Below are 18728 nucleotides of genomic sequence, written 5' to 3'. Positions count from 1 at the left end.
GGACAAATCGGGAACAAAGTTGAAAAGAACGACTCTCCTGGTGCTACGTAACATTCGCCCCCCTTACAACAACCACCCAGTAAATAAAGCATCATTATGAAAGCGTGTGTTGACGACGTAATTTCTTTGTGGGCCGGGATCTAGTTAAAACTTTTAAGGGAAGTTATCAAGCTTTGTGTCTTTCAAGAATTCAATACCCCAAGTTTGGCTGGCGTCACGTTAATGGCCCTCGGACTGGAAGTATTTCCAATTAAAGCAGTTTCCGGCAGGAATGTTGCATTTCCTCCGGCAACCTGCACCGGTCCCGAATTCGTTTGGGCGAGCGAGCAACACCCCGAAAAGAGAAAATAGAAGCGCCCCCAGAAGAGTTAATAACGGATACAGCGTTTTCGGCTTAATTGTGTCAGAACGTGGAATAATACCGGGTAAACAGCGAGCCTTTATAATGCTCAATGCTTCCCGCATAAAGTAATCAAAAGTGGATTAAAAAAACAACGAGAGAACAAACCGATCGCAACAAAGCCTCCCTAATTGCACAACTATAAATTTGTTACGAGCCGGGGGTTTTGGCAACCGGCCAGGGCTGCAACAGGATTTTCGAATTATCGTAAATTGAAATGCACCGCTCAATTCCGTGGTGTACGCTGGAGGTCCTCAATTATTAGCGGTCCCATTCAGGATTTATTTCCCTGTTTTGATTCCGCGAGCGATTACGCGGAACGAGATGACCGGGTCATGATGGGGGCGGCGTCGCCCCCGAAATTAAATATTCAGAGAGGCCCGAACCGGATGAGACGGCGCCCTGCGAACAGAAGGGTGGTTATGAATTTTGAACGTCAGATGGCTGTTCCACATTTTGTCATAAAACCTTGCTTTAATTAAATTGTTTTGTTGGAGATTTATATGGAGGACGGTAATGTACACCACCCACGATACTTTAACAATAACCCCGGCTCCGACGTGACACCGTCTCGTCCGGATTCCTTCACAAATGAAAGGTCGAGAAAGCCTCAACAACCACAATCAACGTCCGAAACTTAACCAAACATCCCATGAATAAGTTATGCGTGATTCCCGTCACGCATATCCCACCGCATCGACCGCCTATTAGAAAACTTTAATTAAATAATGGCCCCAAGTTTAATTGAATTATGACGGGACGGGGAAAAATTGATTTGACAAAAGTTGCTAATCCGAGAGAGGAAAACGTAATTCCGTGGGCGACGAGTTCAAATCTTGGGCTAGAGAAATTTCGCCGCGATCGATTAAAAAGACCTTTCAATCGGGGGGATGTTCCAGGAGGGGGAAAAAAAGACGAGCCCGACACCAAAATAGGCCACTTTAAAATTCAACTAACGTCCGAATTTATTCGTTTTGTTCAATCCGAGGAGGCCATGAGTCTTGAATTTGCGATGACGGTGATTTGAAGTTATGTGAAATAGGATTTACGAGGGCTGTATGTGGAGAAGTCGGATGTGAAATGTATATAGTGGCGGGACAGAAACGAGGGACATGGACGAAATTCTAATAAATGTGATTTATGGCTCGAAAAAGTTCTTCGGGACGAGAGAGAATGGCAAATTTGTCGAAAATCTGCCGACCGAACGCTGTTACGACACAAATTCGCACAAACCGGACAGGATTCAATCACGAATGATTATTTTCAACCGTTGCGTATCAAACGACGTTACTGACATCAGCTGCGGCCGAAACCGTACCACGCAGCTTACAGTTAGATAATATTGAAAACGGGTATCGCAGCAATTCCCTTTTACGTCTTCCCAGAAAAAATTGTTTCACAACTGCGGAAATAAATAATATGTCACATTGCGGTCAGATTTCATCACCACTTCAACAAACAGTGAAATGAACTCTATTTAAAATTTCATTACGATACAGGGTGACTTTGAAAGTTGTGCAGATATTTTAACCAGTGGTAGAACTCCACAGTAGGTAACGATGGAGCCAAAATGCCTTATACAAATGTTGATATTTTTCGAGAAAAAGGGGCTAAAAGTTTTCCAAAACAAATTTGGGAGCCACTGAATTTTATTTAAAAAAGGGTAAAAAAAATCATAATCACTTTGACAAGAACCTTGCGTTGCAAACGATGGCAAGCATTTTGAGCAACTTCTTTGATGTTTTATGCTGTTACCCACGATTACAGTCTTTTTACTTTGTTGTTAAAGCCTTTGTTGTTTTCTGTTTCTGAACAAGTTTCAGGCACTATTATCATCACTTTACAAATTTTACCAAAAATTCATGATGAAACATTAACGATAAAAACCAAACACAAGCTCGAATGACAGAAAAACTTGACATTTTAGGTTGGTCGAACGTCAAAACTGCCCGCCAAATTTGAAAATTTTCAGTGGTTCCCAAACAAACTGATTCCTTTGCTTCTCTTGTATACTGTAAAATGTGTACTGTATGTATCCCTCGTCTGCTTATACCGAACTAATTACTCAACAGATTTTAATGGGGTGTTCGCAAATAGTTAAAGTATTCCTTTAGCTTTAGTTAAATGAGTTTAGTTGGTGGAAGAATTTTTGTATGAAGAATTCGGAGCCGTTGCTTGTCAACAGCGTGGCTACAAAGCATTGTAAAGTAGAGTTCATCGATCTAAATTTGTGACAATGACATCGACAAGCAACCAATTTTTGTGTGTGTAAAATTGCTGCGGTTAGGTACATTAATATGCTTTAATTAGGTATAGTTGCGTTAAAAAAAAAACTCCTGATTTCAAGTTCACATCATGTTCGCCGCGACAGCCTTGTACCTCAGTTAAATTTTTTAACAAAGAAACGGGTTAGAAGAATCCAAGCAATAAAATTAAAATAAAGATCGAGCTGAAGATTTTGATCAAGATCGAGATGAAAGCCATCGGGGCGAAGCCGGGTCAGGTCAGCCCGTTTAAGACAAATTAAAAAATGATTCGAAGTTTATTGTTGGCTACGAGTTTCAAATTTGCACTTGATCATTTAATTTACACTGATATGTGATCCTTTTTGATGTGTCCGATAACGAATTGGGTAAAGAATTTTCGGGAATAAAATAATTTTCAGGGAGTTTGATTTAAGTGAAAATAAATACGTATTTCACGTCGACTGTTTGGAATTAATTAATCAGGGTTGGCTTACATGCGGAAGTCAAACAGCACAAGATATTTCCAAAGCTAAATAAACTGAAACCATACATTTCGACCGTCTCTGACGTAATCGTGTACTTAATTGTAACATGATACTGTTGAAAACGCACGAAACAAATTTTGATTAGGTTATTTTAACAGCAGTATTTCTACGGCACCTGCAAATTCAAAAAACGTCCAGAAAAATCGAGATTGAATCTCGCAAGGAATTCTTTATATAAAACTCGGCGAATATTGTGTTGCACCAGCTGTGTATTTTTCCATTGCACAACTACCGATTAAACTCAACCTTCTGTTGCAAATGAGCGGATTTAAAAATAGTAATTTCGAACGGAATTAAAATCATTAAACTTCTGTGTGCAATGTGAATACATAAATAAAAGTTCAAACCAATCAAAGTTGCAACTAAAGTGGAGAGGCAAGTGCGGAAATATGGATGAACCAATGAAAATTATAAGACATTTGACAAGCTGATAATTACCGGTACGTGGAGTAACCTGATCGTAAAATGCAGCTGATGCTCCTGTCCTGTGACTAAATCAAATTACGATCGGAGCCATAAAAGCGACAATGTTTTAATGATCGACAAAGTATGTACCACAGTTTCCGATAAGAAAAGGGAGAATCCGATACGGCATATCCTGGTTATTTCTATTTTTCAAACACCATCAGACCAAAACCTGCGACACAAAGAAAGTATGTCGACGTCAACTGTCAGACATCTAGCATTACAAGTAAATGCGGGCACCGCGAGGTACTTGCTCTCAAAATGGTGCAAATAAAAAGAAACGAGCGAATCCGCGAACAACACGTTTCGGTTGAATACAGAAGTGAACAGATTCACCATAGAATTCGTGCTTTTGCCCATTATCTCTAAGAAAAATGCGGTCTGGAGTAATTCAGCAGTTTTTTCTTCGTCCGTATGAGATAGAGCTTTTGCAGAAGCGAGCTCCTTTCGGAGCGCCATCGGATTTTTTTGACCCTTTTGTTTGCGAGGGGAAGTGGGTCGTTACGTTCGTGGGGGCTTTGCATTAATGCGACTCTGTCTTTCCTCCGTTTCCACATTCAAATTTTTACCTGCGAATATGACACAAAAATTGCACAAGAACAAAAATTACACATCATGAATAATGCATGAAGGCGGATAAAAATGATAAAGATAACAGACCCGAAGGTCTCCGCTCCTGTTTGTGTATACACGGGGATTACAAGTCGGATTCTGAATTTCATCGTTAAAAAAGTTCGTTTTAAAGATAGCGGTGATAATAAAAATTAATGTAGCGTTTCCTGCAGACATCACTTTTTACAAGCGCGATACGGAAGGAAGCGGCATTAAAATTTCATTTCATTGTTTAGAAGTATGATACAATAAATTTATTTGGCGAATAACTGTACCTACAAAGAAACGGCGTTAAAATGAAATTTCACCCGGGCATGAATTTTCAGAAATAAATCTATCGCGCTGGACCAGATAGTGCCGGTTTCGCGGGTGCCGGTTTCGCGGAATCGCCCATCGTCATGTCCTTCAACAATCAGCACCATTTGCTACGAAGAGCAGCTCGGGGATGAGGCAAAGAGATTGCTCGATGCGGTCTTATCGGACGAGGCCACGAACTTTCATAAGCAAAAACCGATACCGTTGGCCAAGTTTAAGAGTAAATTCGCCGTTTCACCCCGAACTTTGTCCTCTAGGAAATCACTTCGCTCCCCGACTGCATTTAACTCCTTTATCTCCCGATCTCGTTCTTTTTTAAACCTCGACGCTGCTCTTCCTCTGCTTCCTTCCGCGCATTAATCATTCCGAACCGGTCGCAGATTACCGACCTTAAGGCGGGTCTCCACATACAACTGTTACTGGCGCCACACGACTGGCGTCAATTCAACTCAATTGGCGCCAGTAAATAAAAAAATCCGGTACAGTGCGAGTCTCCACATACAACCATTATTGGCGCCAGTTTAGAGGCATGTCAATTCAACTCAATTGACACTATCACTGCGCCAATAGAGTACACTTATTGGCGCCAGTCGAGCAGAAACACGAGACTGTAGTCGCGAAATTAATTGGAGCGAATTCATTTGGCGAAATCGAAAAATGAGATGATGAGAAAAGGGGAAAAGAGCAATCGACCAAAATTTGAACAGCAATTTTCTCTTAAGGCGTTCCGACGTTATGAGGAATTGGTGTTGGTTGGACTAGTCAGCAAATCGAAATTTCGTTTTCTCTTCTTTCATTTGACAATTTCTTGAGCTCTGAGGACAACGTTTGCTGGTTGAAAACTGATTGAAACTGGTGGTGGTACTCCTGGCGCCAATAATCTATGCGCGTGGAAACGTAGCCTTAGAGACACCGAACCGAACGAAGACGATTCCTTCGACAATCGTTCCGAGTAAGTCCTTCGTTTATCGGAGTCACCAGCAGATGTTACGCAATCTGCAGACGACGATCGATTCTTCCGTCTTTGCAATTTCAATCAGGAACGAAAATAGTACAGTTCGAAAAGTTTTTCACTGTTCGGTATTGATGTTCTACTGAAAGGAGTCTATAATCAAGAAGTTCAAGCGGAAACCTGTGGAATCAAGGGTGTCAGTGGCGCAGACCCTGGCATATCGGAAGATGTATGGCCTGGTGTGGACGGCGATCAATTCTCTGGGTAATGCGCTCACTTTTGAGACACCCAGAAGGTCGGTCGTCGTCGTTCCGTGGTGCTCAATTGGGCGAATGCCGAAGGCGAGAGTTCGTGCCGAATCGGTTCGCCGTTTCCGAGACTGTTAATAATTTAAATATTGCCAGTTCCTGCCGCATAATGGCGAATTCATTTCCGGCGCCGTTTAAATCAACAAAATAAATCGAAACGCACCGTGTTCAGTCGGTTCCAACTCGAGCCGAGTAATTTGTACACTTCACGGTATCCATTGAACATGCAAACATGTGTTTATTTTCATGATCTAATCAAAATACGGGATTCCTGGCAGGACGCCCGTTTACGCTCGCTATTAATGCTTTTCCATGTCGTATTCACAGTGGCTGCGCTAAGATGGCCACACTCACGTGGCATTATCTTTCCGAGCACGTGCCACAATCGACCACCGATGAATGCCTAAACCGACGCAAAGGGGGAAAAAGAGTACGGATCGACGATCGCAAATTAAGCGATTAGTACACGGATCGTCACGCCCGCCCACATGGTCAAAGACCTCCTCGGCGGTGGCGTTCGCACTATCATCTCAGCTAGCAACCGGCCTTGGCCTTGCACGTTTCCACTTGACCAAACAATCAAAAACAATAATACAAAACGGCCACGAGAGCGGGAAAAAAGCGCGAAGCTCGTTTGGCAGCGACTCCTGAAAAAAATCGCGCCCATCCGTAACTATTAAACTAGAGCGGTATTTCAGGCGGCGGATATGATTAATCGCCGCCGCACACAAAGAGGTCCTTTCGAAAATCGCACGTTTCACGTGGGACGGTCCCGAAACCGATAATAAATTTCTTCGTCGAACAGGTTCTTTAATAAATTTATCAACGCGTGGTTTTTATTCTTGTTTGCAAGAGGTCCAACTAAACTGGCGTTGACGGAAAAAGCTCTGCCCGATGGGATTATAATTTCGACAGTAAATAAACCAAGAAGCTGGACTGTTTTTTCATGTTCCGTGCATATGATTAGCACACGCTAAACGAACAACAAACAAAGCGAGTCTCGACTACGATAATAAATCGTAAAACGACGATAAATACACCGCAAAACTACGAGTACAATATATTGATTTAAAATTTTAAAAATAACTTCACGTTCCAAATAACCTACATATAATTTAATTTGGAGCGGCGCAACATAAACATTCACTATTTGGACAGCCACAAGGTATCAACCCAAATTTACAAAAAGAAAAACTTGGATCGTCATGCGGAATAATATTTATTTGTTCCTGTCCAAATCCACTTATTTCTAAGCCGCAAACAAACAAAGCCAACTTCGTGGGGATTCAAAAGAATTTGCTAATTTCTCTCCGGTTTCGTAAATAAAAACAACTCAAATGTTTGCCGTTTGCGTTGACTTCTTTCGAATTAAAAATGGACGAAGAAAACGCTCCTTAAAAGGAAAATCTGGAGGCAGCGATAAAACTCGAAAAGTTTCGAAAGTCTTAAACCAATCGTGATTAAACCATGATGATTCAAAGAAATCTCACTAAAAAAATTATTCTTGGTAATAATCGATTGTATCATTAAGAGTAGAAGTGAGTCTTTTTGTGCTAAGCCTAGAGATTGAAGACCGAGACGAAGTCGAGGTCGCAACTGGGCGAAGCACAAAAAGACCTTCTATACATACACTGTAAGTTCAAATTCGATTTTTATTTCCCAAGCTAAGCGAATCTTCGATTGATTTGTCATCACGAAAAAGAGTTATTCAAAGATAAGAGAGTTATTCCAATTATTCCAATAATCACTCTTGTGTCACATTTTATCCGGTGAACTAAGCAAAAGAACGACTGGTCTTTGATAATGGCATTAAAAACTTCCAAACTGGAACAAGAGGTTTTGACAGTCTTAATGTTGCCAACTTAAAACGTATAATAGTTTCCCCCGTTCGAAAACTTCATCGAAAGCACATTTCAACCGCTTCTTGTATTCGTTCCCGTTACATTTTCTGACAGAAGTTCAAGACAATTTAATTAGATACATCCCGAAAGGACACAAAAATTAATTAACATCCAACTTATTTGGAACATTACTGTCGACATTTCTTGTTTTTTATCTTCCCATAAAAAGTTCTACTTTTAAGCGGGCGACGCAACTTCTCGTTTTGTAACATTGTGATTCGCCAACGTCGAAAACGAATCCAAAAAGAATTTCACCTTCTAAAAATAGGCCACTCGTGCAAAAGACCTCAGCCATGCCGACTTACTCCTCCGATACGCCGCCGCCATCAGCTGCTAACAATAAATAGACCAGATTTTAACGAGCTATTAAAGACTCGAGCATATCATGGTCTTATATATTTAATGTGGCATTAAGAGCCATCCTAAATAAACACTCGGATCAATTTATCCATCCGCGATTTATAAGCCGCCACCCTGCACGCACACGTTCATAAATTACGCACACACACACACACTTACAAATGCAAAAACGCGAGATTTATGCCCAAAGAAGTAGGTATGTATGATCAAGTTCGCCACCCAGTGGATTTGTTATTTGGTATGCTAGAGAAATTGAGAAATAAGAAATTCATGACGCTGTGTTTCCGCTTTCGCGGAAGCTCTAATACCGGAGGATCCCGAAAGCTTGCCGGGACCAGGACGAATTACATCCAGACGAAATTAGACAAACTCGACCTTATGCAAATGGGACGAAAGGATTTGCGACGTGTCTCCGGCGTCACACTGTGCAGGATTACGCAATAATAAGCTGTCGTTTACGCAAATCGGGAACGTAACGGGTCCCGCTGACGGACCCAGATCCACGACACCCATCATCGACGGTCGCTAACCCAATTTCGTCATTAAAATTAGCGCCAAATGCCGATCTACGTCATTCCACCAAGACTGAAATTCGATTGTTACTGACCCAAAAACACTCCTGTCACTTTCAACGCTGGAACAGAAAGAATTTGAAATATGACAGTTTGTCGAGACGGTAACAGGTACCACCTTACCATTTAAGAACCACGGAGGCGGTCAAACTTGGTCAGCGTTTTATTTGTACACGTAAATAGCCATTTTGTGTTGATTTATGCAAATTTAAACAATTTGTGCCTTTCAAACTGGTCCAAACTAACCGAATTGTTGTGTAGAACGCAACCTCCGTCAAAGCGGGGCTCGAGTCGAGCCATCAGGAGTGGGATCCGGAGGAGTTGTGGGCATAAAACTTTGCAATAACCTTTTCTCCATAAATAAACAAATTAAAAAAGCAGATGGCGCTAAATTTTTGTGGGGCACTTATCGTCAATACGCGTTTAATATGCAATAAAAAAAATACTTAACGGTTAACGGCGAATAAGATTTCTCTCCGGTTTGTGATGGTGCAATGACATAAATAAAATGAGGGTCATTTTTGAGAATTTTCGTGATGGCACTTGAGCTCTTCGGGAAAATTGGCCGGTTCGACAAAACCTCTCCGAGGCGACGTTTAAAGACCACTAAACGGCCTTCCGCAGCTTCGTCGCCTATCTAAATCGTTGTATACTAATATCGCCAAAAAATAACAGCTCTCTTTAAGGACCAACAATCTCCATAAAACATTTTGCGAGTTTATGCCGCAACGCAGGATAATAAGAGGCGGCACGAGACCGGCTTGTAAACGACTTATTAAGATCTCTCGAAGATACCAACCAAATCCTGCAACGTCACCGCCTCGAAAAGATGCAAAATAATCCTGCGACAACAAGCCAGGATAAATCAATCAAAATCGCGTTACCCGAAAACTCGATTTCCCATTACGCGTGTCCATAAAAAAATTCACCGCTCCTTCCGGTTATCCCTTCGCTCCATTTTCGAGTTCCCGTATAGTCTCCATTTTATTATTATGTCGGCGATGAAAGTTCGCTATTTATACGGCGCGTAATTCCAGTTTATGAAACCGTAAATTAATAACTCGACGATATTATCCACTTTGCGTACTAATTCACGCCCCTGACGCCCTCTAATAATTTTCGAAAAGCCGAACGAAACCACCGTTTTTAATTTTGAGCGTCCGGATCGGACGGAATCCGGATCCGGTGAGCATCCCCTAATTAGCGTTCAGCGCCGAGGAAGTTTATCCCTCCGGTAAACAGAAAAAGACGTAAAGTGACTGGGTAAATAAACACATGCAGGAACATTACGAGCGTCGGACCTTTTTGCGAGAAAGGAAAACGTTAATGCCTAATTGCTGGTAGGAAAGCAATTACCGCCGTATACTCGACTTGACATTTGTTAATAATCGGGACGATAATCGCGTGTGCACGCACATTACGGAGGGCCGGCGAGAAAAAAATCAAAAGAGGCTTACCTTGGCAAAGTCGATCTTCAGAGTGCAGCATCCTGAATAGATGTCTGCTCCATTTAACGTTTCTTTTGCTCTTATCGCAGATTCTACACTATCGAATGTATGGAAAGTTAAGGAAAGTCAATCGCTTTCTATGCAGCCAATTAGTGCACAATAAATTGCATGCAAGTGGCCCACCGATACAAAAAACAAATAGAAAATACATAACGTCAAAAAAGCTACACTAGAAATGGAAAATAAGCTAGAGTAGAGTACGCGAACGGGAAACAGAAAACTTCCTGTTTAGTTTTTCGTTGAGCCACTTGTTTATAGCCAAACTAATAAATATTCAAGGATATTCGACCATAGCCTGCACACCATTTTTCTTAAATATGACGATCCGTAAAACCTGACCGCTCGCTTGGCAGATCGTGTGTAGGACATCCTGAAAGGAAGAGAAGAACACCATAAATAAACATCTTCACTAAATTATAAATACACAAAAGATAAATAAATCTCTGGAGGTAAGTACCTGTTAATGAGGGCGCGGTACTGAAATTATAACAGTATCACTTACGTAAACGTATCACATCTTGTACGTGTTTATGGTAATAAACCGTTTCTGCATGATGAAAAAATATTAAACAAACATAACGTAAACTTATACAACGCGGAATTTTTATGTGGCGACAAAATTATACAATATGTAAGTGTTTCAGTACTCGTTCTAGAAAATTACGTCTCTTTTCATAATAAACCGGACCTTAATGTAACAAAGTGGAATAATTGTGACGGTGCGTCTAATTCGACACGTTATCCTGATTCAGACAGACTTCCGTGACAATTTCATTTCTTCTGTTTTAAATTCCGCCGGTACTTCAGCGGGGTAAGGTCGAAATTAAACGCGACACCCTTTGCCTAAATTTAATTACGTCAATCTCAATGTATTTTGATACAAAGGAAATTAACAAAAGCTCCATACGCTATCCTCTAATTAACTTACACTAAGCCCGGTATGAACTTGATGGAGACTCGGGAAAATCTAGGAGCACTATATTGTTTGATTTTTCCACAATATTCTCTACAGTCTTTCGACTTGACAGTTCGGATTATCTATTATCGCTAAACATGAGCACAACAAAATTTGTTCTTTAGAAATGTGGACCGCCGCTTTATGAAGGAATTTCCCCGAAAATTTTATCGCAAGAAACTGTAACAAAAACGTTGAAGAACTGCACACACTAACAAACAGAAAACGTTCTAACTTTTTGTTCGGTATAAAAACATTAGTTTAGATGTACAATGGTATAAAAGCTTTGGACTATGCAAGCAACTGTACCTACCTCTACAGTTGATACACTATATCAACAAAAATGCTCCAAAAAGATTCGGTAGTTGAAGTTGCGCTTTAAAGTATTATTTATCTCTTTATCTATTTTTTTGAATAAGAGTGATGTATCACTCAAAATTTAAGAGAGGTCGAAAACTATACTTAAAAATTCACTGAACTAGTTTCATTTATGCAATTAAATTTGAGTATAATCTGCATGTACAAATTTATTTATTTGTCTAATATTTTATGACACCACATCATAAGAGTTTTATAATAAAAAAGTCTACTCTTTTTTCTTTGATCTTTTTACATCAAATTTTAAAGATAGACAACAGCATTAATAAATCTGACAATATCAACAGTCAAAGCAACCACTATATTCTCTTCAGCTAATTCTGTGGCTGGGCGTTCCTAGATCAATTTGTTGTCTTTATTTCAATCTTACTTTCTTCATCTGGAATACCGCAAAATTCTGATCTTGGACCATTGTTATTTACAGTTTTATACATGGACGACGATTGTGTTAATCAGAAACTTCAAGAAACTACTTTTTGGTAATAGTAATACATAACAATATGTGACTAATGACATTATCTATAATTTAACTGTACTAACAACTGCAATAAACAAAAAATATCAACATAATTTGAAGCTGACAGTAGATAATTGTCACTTTTAGAGTTTTGCCAAATGCAAGAAGAATCGATTTTTATCGAATTGGTAGGTACATATTAATGGCGACATTTTAAAGCATTCTGAATAATTGAAAGATCTAGGTAAGACATGGAATGAAATATGTACTACAATAGCTATTTGTGCCACAAGTTAGGAAACGTATTTTTTTTTCTTTATTATCAATCAAATTCGTTACTTTTCAAAAATTGTCTTGTAACGTACGATATATGTACAGTCGCGAGCAATAAATTTTGGTCGTCAAGGTCGTTCTTTGACGCAATCAAAAATGCTCCATTGTAAAACAGTCGTAAATATCATAACCTATCATCATGTTGTATGACATTAATTGACATTTTTTTCTCATTTTTTGACACTTTGTTGACATGCGCATAATCAGGCAGGGAAATTTTTTAAATTTGTGACAATCGAACCAAATTTTGAAATGACATTGACGACCAAAATTTATTGCTCGCGACAGTAGGTTAATAAAGAAAAAAAAATCATTTTCTAAGTTGATGAAACCATTAGGCGGACGTCACATATTAAAGTTATGAAGTGAACACCCTAAAGTCCGGATTTATGTAAATATGTATGTACAATCGAACTACATAAAGCTTGTTTGACACGATGCTAAATTTTGTAGAAAATTTGTTAGAAAATGAGAGAGATCCCGATCAGGACCAATGAACGATCAGGATCATAGTCTGTCTTTGTCAGATCCTGATCGTTCATTGGTCCTCTCTCATTTACTACTAAATTTTCTCAAAAATTTAGTATCGTGTCAAACAAGCTTTAAGTGTGTTTTTTAAAATTTGGCGTCAAAGTAGGCGTTAGAGAGTCGATTGAGAGCGCACCACTCGTGTAAAAGTGTAAGATTTAAACAGCTGATCCGTGAAACCTGTAACGGGTTTGTTTAAATTTGGCGTCGAAGTAGGCCTTAAACTGTCGATTGTGAACGCACTATACAGGTTACGGATCACGGATCAGCTGTTTAAATCTTACGCTTTTACACGAGTGGTACGCTCTCAATCGACTCTCCAACGCCTACTTCGACGCCAAATTTAAAAAAAAACCTTTATAGTGCGTTCACAATCGACAGTTCAAAGCCTAGTTCGACGCCAAATTTAAAAAAACACCCGTTATTTAGTGCGATAGTTTCAAAATTTAGCAATATTGTTATGTATTTGAACAACATTGATTTGGTATAGATCCCACCAATCAACAGCTTCATATCATAGCAACTACAACCTTGTTATGTAGCAGTATTGGTAAATTTTAAAACACAATCGCACCAATTATGGGATGAAGTCGATGGAAATAAGAGAGAAATGTGTAACAGAATGTAGTAAGCTAGAAAAGAATTTTTTTGTTAGAACAAAATGTGATCATCAATTTCTTGCATAAATTGAAAGTACATAGATGTAACCGGCGTTCAAAAAAAAATAGGTGGTCAAACGTGGTCGTTTACAAAAACAGGTCGTCTTTTCAGTTGGTATGCTTTGGTAGATAATCATCGAAAATCATAAACTCTTGTTGGTTAGTTCTAAAAATAACTGTTTTTGCAAAAGAAACAAATCACACCAGTGCCTGTTCGCTCAACAAATGACGTTTGACATCTGTGGCTTGACAGCTGACGACGCTGTGCTCTACTTTAACGGAAACAAAACCAAGCACCATCATTAAAAATTGCACGAAAACATTTTATTTTCCAATTTTTAAAACTGTGCTTTTTATTTTGCAAAATTAAGTGTACGGCAGTGCATATGCGAATTTTTATAGTTTCATTTTTAACGAAGCCCTGAAAAGATTTGATTGTAAAAAATAATTTTCATCGTTATTACAAACAATAAATACATAAATAAATAAAAAAGGATCGTCCTAATTTACTTTCATAAGATCCATCTGGAGTGCCGCAGGGCTTCTCGGTGTTATTCACCTTTATAACGCACGACAGTGTCAATCAAACAAAGCTTCGAACAAACTACTTTTCGATGATCACTTCATCCACGAAATTTTCCTCTCTTCCACAATTAATCGCTTTAGGACCTTTCGATCATCGTCACTAAACGCCCGACACCTGAAAGGTTTTTTAATGAAATATTTGTCAAGGTCTGAAGTCTCGTGACGAGGAAGAGTTGTGGCCCAGTTAAATCTAATTTTGGAACGCGTTAATAGCGAATTTTTTAGTGACACCTATGCTGCTCATCGCCATCACTCATTTGACAATTGACGTTTCGGACAATGACAAACTGTGAAACTGCCGTCGCGCGGAAATTAGCCGACGACTTTTGAAAGGCGGCACTTTTTTCTCTCGCGGGACGTGAAAAATTCACCCGACAGAGGGAGAAGAGGGCGAAAAACAACGTCGCATTTTTCAGATACCCACTTGAGTAAATTAAAATACAAAAACGCACTTCACCCGACGCCGTTGTCGTCGTAAATTTCCCGGCACATATCGTCGATCAAACTTCAAAACGCCGACAGAAACCGCACAATTCGGTAAATCTCCCATGCAAATTGCACCGAGGTTATTGCACACGCCGGAATGCAAATATTTTAATAACAGCGATCGGTTACTTCCGATGGATGCGTTGTTGACCGACCTGTCGACGTGCCTCATACAATACCTGAATGATTTACGATATTAGATTGACAAAATTGACAAGGGCGCTGAAAGATTTATACGACATTTAAGAGCCGGCTGAAAGTCTTGACGAGACGACACGTCCGTCGATAATAATCCACTCCGCGATTCGTTAAAATTTAATGGAACAACTCCTGTTTCCCATGATGCAGTTACAATTCGCTTTCATCAAAACTGCATTCGTAATCGATCGCCCATCGGAAAGTGTAATGTGACACGGAACAAAGGGAACGGCTGAGTGGCAATTTGACACAAGTGAAACACACGCTCTCCGGCCGAACAATCAATTAATTCCTGATTCTTCCCGAGGGAACGGCGGAGGAGTTCGAGGTGTCGGTTGCGAAGTCGCCGCTGAAAAATCACAAGATTAATTCCGGAAACTCCGGAGATTAGGTGGGGGCGCGGGGGATCAATTTCCCCTAGTCCGGGTAACTGGTGACCTTTTAGTAAAATACGATTTGCATTAAAGAAACACGATTTAAGTTGCAAACTAGAGCACACTTATGAAAAATTAATGGAAACATAAAAACATCATGCAAACAGACGTGTCCCGAGCGATATGTTTCCAGTCGAATTTACAAATTTAACTGAATAATTAATTTATTTAGTACCGTCATTCCCGCATTTAAATCTGTTGAAGTGGTCATAAATAATTATGAACGTGAAATATACGGCGAGGCAACCAGTGAAAAGTCAACAGCACTCGTAGAGTTTCCACATTTGTACAGTGAAACCTCTTGTCACGGACATTTCTCCAATGTGGATACCTTTTTTAATGACGTTTTTTACAGGTACAGGTACAGTCGACAAACACGTATTTGCCAGTCTCAAATAGAACTCTTGATGAGTTATGCTCCAATTGCGTTGCCTGTCTTCCGACAGAACTAATATTTCTTTGAAAAAATTTAAATGTCATTAATTGCCTAAAATTTAATATTATCATAAATAATAATATGTGCTGACATTCTTGTATCGGGCGTTCATAAATTTATCTTCATAGTAGGCGTTGATTGTGAACGCACCACGGATTACAGATCACGGATTAGTTGTCTAAATCTAACCTCACTTTCTGCGTTGTTTGTGTTTTTAGTGTGCAGACGGACGAGTGGTGCGTTCACAATCGACTCTTCAACGCCAAGTTTGAGGTGAAATTTAAATGAACACCGGATACTGAACGTGTCAATAAAAATCTGGTCAAGAGCGCTCTGAAAAATTTTAAGAACGTATGTCCGGCGTAGTACCTATGTTACATTTAGCTCGGTTACAAACAGTTATCTTTCAGTTATAAATGCCGTTTGTTCAGTAAACTGTTAAATTCTTTTTTTAATAAAAATAGCGTTTGTGTGCTTTGAAATATTCTGGTAAATCAGAATTCACTGACTGAAGTTTCATTTTGAAAGTATTGTATGTATTTGTATTTACTGTTTTCTTTTCAACAAATGACACTTTATATTACAAACTAGCCTCATTTATGTGCAACTGCTATTTTTTACGTACATTCTTCATATGCAAATTTATTTTTGTGAAATATTTATTAACACCATTTCATCATCGCTTTACATATCTGGTATGTATGTATTTCTATTTGGGCTTCAAAAATTGCTGGTAATAAAAAGTAAAACTATATTCTCTCAATGAATTGCATAATTTTTCGTTCAGATTCATTCATTTCTGCATTTTATCTCATCTCAAATTTCAAGAAAATGTCAATCTTTATCTGGAATTTCGCAAGACTCCAACCTTGGACCACTGTTACTTACCGTTTTTTTTTTTTAGATAGACGATGATATTGTCAATCAAAGTAACTTCCGTTTGCTGATGATCTTAAACGTTATCTAAACATTTACTGTACAAACAAGTGCAATAAATTCCAAAACAAAATCAACGTCATTTGGGGCTATTATAAAAACTGACATTGTTTTAACCTCCCCAACTGTCAAATTAATCAGCTTTATCTTTTATTTAAGGCTATATCAATTTTAGAATGTAGGATGCTATACTTCGTTTCTGAGTTCGATGCCGGTAAGTCATAAAACCGGGTTGTCATAAATCAATAATAATCACCCCTTAACACACGCACATGCAATTTTTTTTTCAGGAAGATACATGCGCTCGGCTCACGTTAACAAATTGGCCATCATCGTTCTGAGAACTGTGTGCGGGCGTAAGAGTGAGAAAACATGATGTTTGGAAGATGCCAGGTAAGGGATAGTACTTTAGAGCACGAGCAGGAAATCCAAAAAGTTGAATTGTAACATTTGTTGAATCATTTTCGAAATAATACAAAATCTTGTACCGAGCGATCATTTAAAAAATAAATCGAGTTTGCTTTGGAGCCTATGCTATAGCATGGGTTGCCATAGGTAACACGCCGACTCGATTTATTTTTTAATTGATCGCACCGTATATCAAAGACAATAAAAATGTGTTGATTTTTTTTAAGACTCGAAACGTAATTTCGAAAATAACATAGCAAGCATTCACAGCGCCAGAAGTTCTAATATGGCAATTAAAGAAAACCACATTGCATTCCAAAACCTTCCTCATCCATAGCGTAAATTATGATTAGTGTTGAACTCCTTGAGTAACAGCAAGGGGGTCAATGCTCTTTGTTATTGTTATTTAACAATGATCAATTTTATCGATGCACAACGGTCAACAAGAAGAACGAAATAAATCAGGCACACCAAACTCCTGCGCAACAAGTTTAGTAGAAGATTTATACTCTTCAAAAATTACACTGGAACTCCATACAGCCCTGATTTGTCACCAGATAACCTGTCTACTACCAGTGAAAACATTTTCGGAGGATAACCGGTGTAAAATAAAAGGATTTGTGTTTTTCAAAATATGTATGTATAATTATGTGTAGGTAGCATATTCCACTCAAATATTCTCACATATTATATCCCAAGTGCAAAATTTTTTATCGGAAAATTTTTTGCTAATGAACGAAAACATCCATAAATGAGGTCAGAAGACCAATTATTAGCAAATAAGAGCAAGAGACGAAGTCGAGGGCTTTTATTTGATAACAATTGGTCTTCTGACCGAATAATTTATGGATGCCGATATTAAAATTTTGCACGAGGGGTATACGGCTGATTATTTCCTGAATAGAATGAAACCAAACGCATTATTTCCAATCCTTTTTATTTAAAATAATTTATGTATGTACATATTTAAAAAAAAAATCAGGTACCGACATTTTTTATCAGATTATTGCACAGTGTGCATTTTAAAGAAATTTTATCGGGTTATTTTTTGTTTTCTCGTTTTGATTGGTCAATATTTGTCACGCAATTGGTTGCTAAACACATGAAGGAAATAATCTACAAAAATTCTCCGTGGAGAGAAAACATTGCTCGTTTTACAGACACCCCATTCCATTTCGCAATATCCATCACCCGCAGTCGTGTGACAAAGCTGAAACATTTTGGAAACAATCAGACGAACCGATCCCAATTCCGCTCTTGCAATTTCTTCCGTTTAGACAAATGCACGCCATCACTGCAAACTCGAATCCTTCCATTGAATCAATTTAAATAACGCGTCCTGGCGCAGATGCACACAACACAAACAAAAACCAAATGCGATAAAAGTCCATTGTTTCGTGAAGAATCCTGGATGCACACCATTGTCGTCGCATGAATGAACCCGACGGAAGTTTTTCTATTGGATCAAAAACTAGGGGACAAGTGGAAAATTGTGAATTACGACCCGAACGTCGGCTGCACTACTCAAATTGACGACGCAGGACAGGTGTTCGAAGACAACGTGAATAAAATGGCGTAACACTGAAACACGTAACGAACATGACACACAATTCTAAACATATCCCGATGAATAGGCAACATTCGAAGAAAACATTAAATTCGGACGGCGACCACGAAACCGAACAAAAAGACACCAAACGGTGCACAAAAGGAACAGAAGTGGAGTAACGAAACTCCTGGAGGCTAAGGAC

At 39.0% G+C, this 18728-nt stretch overlaps 1 protein-coding gene across 3 annotated transcripts in view; it reads right to left on the bottom strand.

The window, feature by feature from the left end:
• sm (smooth) overlaps positions 1-18728 on the bottom strand; it is a 113920-nt gene that overhangs the window by 86736 nt on the left and 8456 nt on the right. For all 3 annotated transcript variants that reach the window (XM_069056120.1, XM_069056726.1, XM_069057469.1), the window contains 2 exons: positions 10469-10554; positions 10134-10230 (listed from right to left, as the gene is read on the bottom strand). In XM_069056120.1, coding sequence (XP_068912221.1) covers positions 10134-10230; positions 10469-10554 — 183 coding nt within the window. Of the gene's footprint in view, positions 1-10133; positions 10231-10468; positions 10555-18728 lie in introns of those variants that run through there.

This window comes from Tenebrio molitor, chromosome 1 (assembly GCF_963966145.1).
Source record: "Tenebrio molitor chromosome 1, icTenMoli1.1, whole genome shotgun sequence".
Lineage (NCBI taxonomy): Eukaryota > Metazoa > Arthropoda > Insecta > Coleoptera > Tenebrionidae > Tenebrio > Tenebrio molitor.
Note: the sequence above shows the minus strand (reverse complement) of the source record. Positions and strands in the feature narration are given on the sequence as shown.